This window comes from Panthera uncia, chromosome D1, assembly GCF_023721935.1.
Source record: "Panthera uncia isolate 11264 chromosome D1, Puncia_PCG_1.0, whole genome shotgun sequence".
Classification (NCBI taxonomy): Eukaryota; Metazoa; Chordata; class Mammalia; order Carnivora; family Felidae; genus Panthera; species Panthera uncia.
This window is the reverse complement of record NC_064808.1, coordinates 104,799,900-104,808,641: the sequence shown is the minus strand read 5'-3', so window position 1 is coordinate 104,808,641 and position 8,742 is coordinate 104,799,900. Positions and strand designations below refer to the sequence as shown.

The following is an 8,742-nucleotide window of genomic DNA, read 5'->3' as shown; positions in this document are numbered from 1 at the left end:
CTTTTCTTTTCTTTTCTTTTCTTTTCTTTTCTTTTCTTTTCTTTTTTACAACTGGAGTTGGGAGACAGTTCTCTGGAAGTGACCCTGGGAAGCAGAAGCCACCGCCTCTTGCGCCTACAGAATGAACAACTTGAACGTGTTGCGGGGGGGGAAGCTGTGTGGTCAGGAAATGAAATTAAATACAGCAGCTTTCGGTAAGGCAAGGAGGAGGGGAAAACATTCCGAGAGGAGACTGTTCTTTAAAATGGGATGGGGGTGCCTGGGTGGCGCAGTTGGTTAAGCGTCCGACTTCAGCCAGGTCACGATCTCGCGGTCCGTGAGTTCGAGCCCCGCGTCAGGCTCTGGGCTGATGGCTCGGAGCCTGGAGCCTGTTTCCGATTCTGTGTCTCCCTCTCTCTCTGCCCCTCCCCCGTTCATGCTCTGTCTCTCTCTGTCCCAAAAATAAATAAAAAACGTTAAAAAAATAAAAAATAAAATAAAATAAAATAAAATGGGATGGAAGTTCCTAATAGTGTAGTTTTCAAGGTATAAAAGAAGGAGGTTTCTTTTATAATCAAAAGGAGATCTTCTGGGGCGCCTGGGTGGCTCAGTTGGTTGAGCCTCCGACTTCAGCTCAGGTCATGATCTCACGGTCCGTGGGTTCGAGCCCCGCGTCAGGCTCTGTGCTGACAGCTCAAAGCCTGGAGCCTGCTTCAGATTATGTGTCTCCCTCTTTCTCTGCACCTCCCCCGTTCGTGCTCTTTCTCCCTCTCAAAAATAAATAAACATTAAAAATAAAAAAGGAGATCTTCCACTTGGGGGGGACAAAGATCTTCCATGATTCACCTTCCCCATTGTATCACCATCATGCTAGATTTATCCCCTTTCCAGTCTCGCCAGAGGGTAGCATCATAACTCTTAACTTTCCCAAAGCACACCTGAGACCAGATCGGAATGCATTCATTTATTTCTCTCTCCCTTCTCTTCCTTCTTTCCTTCCATGGCCCCCCCCCCCCCCCCCCCCCCGATATTTTTTTCTTTTCTTTAATCCATTCATTCAGTGAGACTTTCAGAGTCCAGAAGAAAATGGTTATAAAGTAACCTGCAGCAAGATGTTGTTGCTTATAAAGAATTGTTACCCCAGGGTGCCTGGGTGGCTCAGTTGGTTGAGCATCCAACTTCAACTCAAGTCACAATCTCACAGTTCGTGAGTTCAAGCCCCGCATCAGGCTCTGTGCTGACAGCTCAGAACCTGGGGTCTGCTTCAGATTCTGTGTGTCCCTCTCTCTGCCCCTCCCCTGTTCATGCTCTGTCTCTCTCTCTCAAAAGTAAATAAACATTTAAAAAATTAAAAAAAAAGAATTCTTATCATCAACTCAAATTCTTTACAGGGAGGCTGACCTACATAGTTATTTTAGGATCTGTAGCCTACCTATAATACTCTCGAGAACTTATGGATACCTAAGTGTTACCCAAGAAAGGAGGTCCAGAGAAAGATACACGCTCCCTTTCAAGGTCCAGTTTCAGTCGGTAAGCCTGTGTCTTCCCCTAAATAACTGACAGTAAGGATGCCCAACTGTGTTAGGGAAAACCTACCCCAGGGCACAACTGTATCTGAATCTGAAGCCTAACCATATCAGAATTCTAAACTAATATCCGTACCCACACACAGAAACTGAAGGCCAAGTTATTATATGGAAAATGGCAGATGTCATATTGAGACCATTTATCCCAACTAATCATTAATAAGGGCTGTTTCTATAGTGTATATGGCATAGAATTTGCTATAATTTTGTTCTGTAGAATGATTTGCCAACTGTATTCTTAATATGTTTGCAAAATTAAACACACAGGCCTGGAAAACATGGCATTTTCTCCAGTGTAAGACATGCCTCTGCCTAATATACGAGCATCTCAACATTGAGTTTTCAACCACAAAAGTATGTTTTTATGAATTAAACTAATGGCAAATTAAAGAGGAGGGAGAATAAAAGTAATGCCAACTCAGTGCTGAGTAAATTAAAGCTTTCAGTTCAATCACATAGCCTTAATTAGGTTTCTCTTAAGGCGCCGCACATCTACCTAAATTCACACATATAAAGATGAAAAGCAAAACAATAACAAATTATGCCTCATTTTTTTTTTAAAGCAGCAACTTAAACGAACTGCAGTATTTGTAGCCTGACAAATATAGTGGGAGATTTTTCTTATTGTCAGTGGCCGTAGAATGCAGTAGTCCTTCAGAAAATATTCCTAAAATATTCACTTGAGAATCTCTCTGCTAAGAATTCTGAGGAAAAACAGGGAAGCGGGAGAAAGGGAAAGAAAGAAGAGGTAAAGATACTTTCTTCACACTCCCACAGCAAATGGTACTAAGGAAGGCGTGGAAGAGGTAGAGAGAGCCCCAGTGACCCACTGGCCTTCCACAAAGATCTCTCATGGCCAGGCAAGTAAGAGAGGCTCATCTCAATGCTCGAGGTCACTGACGACTTGGAAACTGAGACACACGTGACCTGTGCCTCCTACAGCATTTAGCACTTCCCTCTCCAATAAGATTACTTAATCCGATATGACAGATATCAAGTAGCATCTATCATTTGCCAGGCAATAGGATTGTTAGATACATAGAGGAAACATGTTTGACCCTCAAGGAGCCTTGAACTGCGTGGGAGACATCCCAGCCAATCCAATCAGTACATTGTCATTGTGAAAGTGGACGTAATCATAATGGCGGTGTGCCAAAGGCTCAATGGAATTATAAGAGATTACCTAAGAGAGGTGGGGAACAAGAGGTCAGTGACAGGGAAGACTTCTCATATTTATGATTTTTGAGCCGACTCTTGAAGGAGAAATAGGAGTTTGGTAGGCAGAAAAGGGTAGAAGACATTCTAGGTAGAAAAATAACACGTAAAAGCAAGATATATAAAATAGTGTGGCCTTGCCACCTTGCCTCATGATTCAATCAGAAAATAGCACAGGGGCGCCCGGATAGCTCAGTCGGTTAAGCATCCAATTCTTGATTTCGGCTCAGGTCATGATATCACGGTTTATAGGATCCAGCCCCGTGTAAGGCTCTATGCTGACAGTGCAGAGCCTGCTTGGGATTCTCTTTCTCTCTCTCTGCCCCTCCTCTGCTCACACACACGTGCGCACACACACTCCCTCTCTATCAAAATAAATTAATAAACTTAAAAAAAGAAAGAAAGAAAACAGATAGGAACAGCACACTTGAGGGTTAACTGAAAGTTTAACCAAGTGACTATTTCTGGAGATATGTATGGGCAAGGTCACCAAAAAAGGATGGTGAGGTGTTCAGAGTTACCCACAGCGAGGGGCGCCTAGGTGGCTCAGCTGGTTGAGCGTCCAGCTTCGGCTCAGGTCATGATCTCATGATTCGTGAGTTCAAGCCCTGTGTGGAGCCTGCTTCGGATTCTGTGTCCCCCCTCTCTCTGCTCCTCCCCCACTCATGCTCTGTCTCTCTCTCTCCTTCAAAAATAAATTAAAACATTTTTGAGGAGCGCCTGGGTGGCTCAGTCGGTTAAGCGTCCGACTTCAGCTCAGGTCATGATCTCGTGGTCTGTGGGTTCAAGCCCCGCGTCAGGCTCTGTGCTGACAGCTCAGAGCCTGTAGCCTGTTTCGGATTCTGTGTCTCCCTCTTCCTCTGACCCTCCCCTGTTCATGCTCTCTCTCTCTCTCTCTGTCTCGAAAATAAATAAATGTTTAAAAAAAATTTTTTTTTAATTTTTTTTGAAAAATTAAAAAAAAAAAAAGAGTTAGCCACAGTGAGAAGCCATTCACCGGCCAAAAGAGACAGGAAAGAGAATGGGATTACCTGAACCCAGCAGAACCCATGAGAAAGGCACTACCCAACGGGAACCTTGACCAGAAATAGGAACAAGCTACTGCCAAGCCAGGGTCTAGGGGAGACAAAGAGAAGGGTAGATACCCTGACCTCCTTCCTCTGGTCACCAGCTGATGCCTCCATTGGCTAAGTCCCACAGCAAGCCCAAGGACAAGGAAGTGTGGAAAAGCTTTCCGTAGATGACACCTTCCCAAGGCCCAGACAAGAGCAGACACTAGATTTAAGGGCCAAATGGAATGTCTAGCACAGATTCATAACCCATGTGCAAGCAACTTCCTGTTTCTCGAATAGGTATCGCACAGGACCATTCCTGTAACGCACGTTATAACAGGCTTGGCTTTGTTTCTTCTTCCTCAACTGATGGGGAGAGGGGCTCCTTGAATTAAATGACAGGGACAGAGAAATTCTTAAGATCTGGTTTGTTGGGTAACCTCTGCCAAATCTTCACCAAATCTTCCTATCGTCATATTTTTAATCACAGTAATGTAATAATCTATCAGATACTTTTTTGTTGTTGTTGTTATTATGTTTATTTTGAGAGAGAGAGAGAGAGAGAGAGAGAGAGGGAGAGAGGAGACGCGGGGGGGGGGGGGGGGGGAGAGAGAGAAGGAGACACAGAATCTGAAGCAGGCTCCAGGCTCTGAGCTGTCAGCACAGAGCCCCAAAGAGGGCTCGAACTCACAAACTGTGAGATCATGACCTGAGCCCAAGTTGGACGCTCAGCCGGCTGAGCCACCCAGGCGCCCCCCTATCAGATACTTTAAAATAAAAACACATAGTCTTAAGTGTGAGATAACATACCATGTAAGTGCTTATTTATCTATCTGAAAATAACTACACTTTAATGTTCTGTCAGTGGATGAAACCCGCTCTCCTCTTAGTCTCAGAATATTTTTGTTCACTTAAGACACTTCCTATTTGGCTGGGGCGCCTGGGTGGCTCAGTTGGTTAAGCGTCTGACTTCAGCTCAGGTCATGATCTCACTATTCGTGAGTTCGAGCCCCGCATCAGGTTCTGTGCTGACAGCTCAAAGCCTGGAGCCTGCTTCGGATTCTGTGTCTCCCTCTCTCTGTCCCTCCCCTGCTCATGCTGGGTCTCTGCCTCTCAAAAATAAATAAATATTAAAAAAAAAAAAAGACACTTTCTATTTGGTTTATAAATTCTAGTGAAGTCACATTACGTCACCTTCAGATTTTATTACGGTGGGAGCAGAACAACTTATTCTTTCACAACCTGTTTTTCTATTTATTTTTCAGATCAATAACTCGATCTTATTACCGCAACTCAGTTGGCGGATTTTTAGTATTTGACATTACCAACCGACGATCTTTTGAACACGTGAAAGATTGGCTGGAAGAAGCAAAAATGCACGTACAGCCATTTCGGATTGTATTTCTGCTGGTGGGACATAAATGTGACCTGGCTTCGCGACGTCAGGTTACAAGGGAAGAAGCTGAAAAGCTGTCAGCAGACTGTGGTATGAAGTATATAGAAACCTCAGCAAAGGATGCCACAAATGTGGAGGAATCCTTTACAATCCTGACCAGAGACATATATGAACTTATCAAAAGGGGAGAGATTTGTATTCAAGATGGCTGGGAAGGGGTTAAAAGCGGCTTTGTTCCAAATACGGTGCATTCTTCTGAGGAAGCGGTAAAACCCAGGAAAGAATGCTTCTGCTGACTTCCCACAGGCCAGAGGACTCCCGTGAACAGACTGGGTGTCATCCCAGGATCAATACCAATGTTAACTTCAGCAGGAGACGCAATGGCAGCATTTAGGACACAGTTATAAATCGATGCTAATGCTATTTTGTAAGGTATTTAATGCAGAGCCCTATGCTCGCTGGTGACACTACCAGATTGGGGGTTGTGCTAAATTATCAGGCAAAGCAGACAACCTCTTCTTGAAACTGGAGTGTCTCCGGAATGATCCCCGTTCTCCCTTTGTTAGCACATAGCTAACCTTAACGTTCACGTATACCAATATTACTCATTTTTCTTGACAGTTTGAAATGGGTTTTTTGTGCATATATAATCTGATCGAAAAGATTCTATCAGGAATTACGTTCTCCTGAGCTCATCTGTTAATGCAGAATAGCAAAGCGGATTTAAAAGTGCAGTGTTTGCTTACAAAGGAAACGATCTCAGAGGTATCATCAACTAGGACGAAAATAGTAATTCCATATTTAATGTGCCAGATTTTAAACCATTCTTTGAAATATTTATCCTCCCTTAATTTGCCTGAACGTAAGAAAATAAGTTTTATACTCATTTTTGTTCTCTGATTTCTTGCTCTTGATAGATTTATGTTTTGTAAAGATATCTAAGGATCCAAGCAAAATATTTTATCGCAAATATTTGTAAAAATAAAAACGAAGGACCATTCATCAGCAAGTGTTTTGATGTTATAGTATATTGTCCTTATTTAGACAAGAAAAGTTCGTTTATATACCGACATTTTCAAAGAAAGTAAATGCAATTTACCTTGAACTGTTGTCAAAATTATCAGTATAGGTAAATAAGGAATGTTTTTAGTGATCGCTTTTTTGTCCAATTAAGTTTCTGAATTTCCCGGTTCTGGGACAAGAAAAGTATAGGAAAGAAAGATTTTTCTGCAAGGAAGATTGGTTAGATGTTTGATATATTTAGCATTCAAACTGCGTTTCAGTAAAATTAAAGATAGAATACTGAGTTAAGGCTATAAAATGACTTTTGAGTTTTCTAATTTTTAACTTATTGATTAAATTCTCCTCCTGGAAGGGACATTTTGATAACAATAGTTTACAACATACATTTCTGTTCTGTTCTGTGAAGCATTCCCAATCACAAAGGGGCACCAAATGCAGCCACCTTTTTGGAATTATGAGGTTTACTGTCAACCTACAGTATCTTCATTTGTTTGAAAACCAAAGTGATATGGTGGAAAGAATATTTAACGAGAAATCAGAATACCTGGGTTCTAAGCTTGCCTTTGCTGTACCGGTATCTGAACACGAGTGAGTCACTTAACCTTGCTAAGCATCCATTGTCTTAACTGTAAGATGAGAATAATAACCCCATTTATTGTGTTTCATGGACTAATTTTGAGAATCAAGCGAATCATGTGACAAAGCTTTGTAAACAGAGAAAGCATTATGCAAATACATAATGAGCTTGGTCTCAGTTGCTCACGGGCATACTATTATATTTACAATGGATGAAAATGTTGTTTTCTCATATTCTTTCCCATTTCCACATTCTGCAGAGGGAGCAGAGGAAGGTGCAGGCTTTCCTGGACCTGAGGGATCTCTTGGTTTCATGTATGCCCTGTGCCCTCGTGCCCTGAAACACTGCTCCTCCCAAGTGGAAATGATTGGGAGGGAAATCCCAGGAGACATAACTCCATCCGGAATCATGTTTGAATGTGGTTTTGTGCATCTTTGAAGTAGATATTTGATTATATTTTAAATAATTGTACATTTTCTAGGTTCATGGAAGTATTTTTAATAGTGCTTATGGAGAGAAGAATATAAATTATAACATCACTATAAGATTTTGAATAGTTGTATTGTCAACATTTTCTTGATCTCCTTGCATTCGTTTCACTTGAGTGAGTTCAAACTGTAATTGATCAGGTAAGAATACCTGTCCCCGCCAAATGTGAAACAATTTATTTTTACTGCTACCGTTTTAAATCTTACGTTACAGTTTTGCACCAGTCCAAAATGGCACCAACTCAAAAACTGGGTATCTCACAACAGTTTAAAGTTTAAACAGGCACCTGTGCCTACTTGTGAAGTTAAACAACTAAAATATAAAATATGATTTAACTTCTGGACACCCTTTACAATACTAATGGTGGGGTAAAACAAACATTCAGGCTAAAGGGTTCTGATGTTTTTCAAGACTTAGAATAGAACTAAGGAGGCAGAAGAAACAAACGGAAATGCAGGACCCCCAAAGTTGATGCTTAACCAAGATCACACATGAGCAGAAGCAAGCCTAGATCTCTAGTTCTCCTTATACCTTAGTTGGGGTTCTTTTCATTACCATGCTGTGTCAGGTGTGTGTGTGTGTGTGTGTGTGTGTGTGTGTGCTGAAGAAAAGGGAAAATGTGATCTAACTGAATCCACAAAATTCTAAAATTGGCCATATAATTTTGAGGTTATGGAAGAGTGGTTTGTGGTACAACAATATTAAAATGAACAATAACTACAAAGATCTGAGTTCTTATGCAAGGTTGCCAAATTTCTGTATAACCTTAGCCAGATATCTTTATCCATATAGATATATCTATATAAAATAACTGACCTATTTTCTTACACATCGTTATGGAGAATGTGGATAGTGACACCGAGATAGTAAAAATGTTTGCTCCAGGCAAAACATTTTGACTAAGTGTCTTAGAAGTCAGGTATACTTGAATCAGATATCATTGATATTATTTCATTTCAATTATTCAATTTAAATTTAAACCTATTTAAATTTAAAATTTAAAACTAATGGATGATGTAGCTAATTACTAACTATTTTTAATAAACATGATAAAAAGGAAATGAAAAACTATCTAATCATATGATACCCTTTCCCTGAGAAATGCTTCTCCTCTTGAACTGTATTAACACTTCGCATACAGTAATGTGATGTTCATTAAATGGTAAGCTGAAGCCAAAATGATTTTGTAAACAGAATGCTTTTAAATGTGGCCTTTATGTACATAATAGGAGCAAACAAGATTTCTTGGAGAGTTTACACTAGATTTCCAAAAGCCTCAAAATACTCCATGATTGTTTCCAGGGGCGACCAAAGCAGCCTTTATTACCGTTAAGAGGACTTTCCCAATCTATTAATCCAACTTTATAGTATTCAAAAACTGAATCTATGGATTAATAAAATCCTTTTAAGAGTACTTTTGAGGGG

The 8,742-nt window shown here is 40.8% G+C and overlaps 1 protein-coding gene across 1 annotated transcript in view; it reads left to right on the top strand.

The window, feature by feature from the left end:
- RAB39A (RAB39A, member RAS oncogene family) overlaps window positions 1-8,446 on the top strand; it is a 29,659-nt gene extending 21,213 nt beyond the window's left edge. Inside the window, exon 2 of the mRNA XM_049614102.1 lies at window positions 5,098-8,446. Within this exon, the coding sequence (XP_049470059.1) occupies window positions 5,098-5,524 (427 nt within the window). The 3' untranslated portion in view covers window positions 5,525-8,446. The remainder of the gene's footprint in view (window positions 1-5,097) is intronic.
- Window positions 8,447-8,742: the final 296 nt, after the last annotated feature.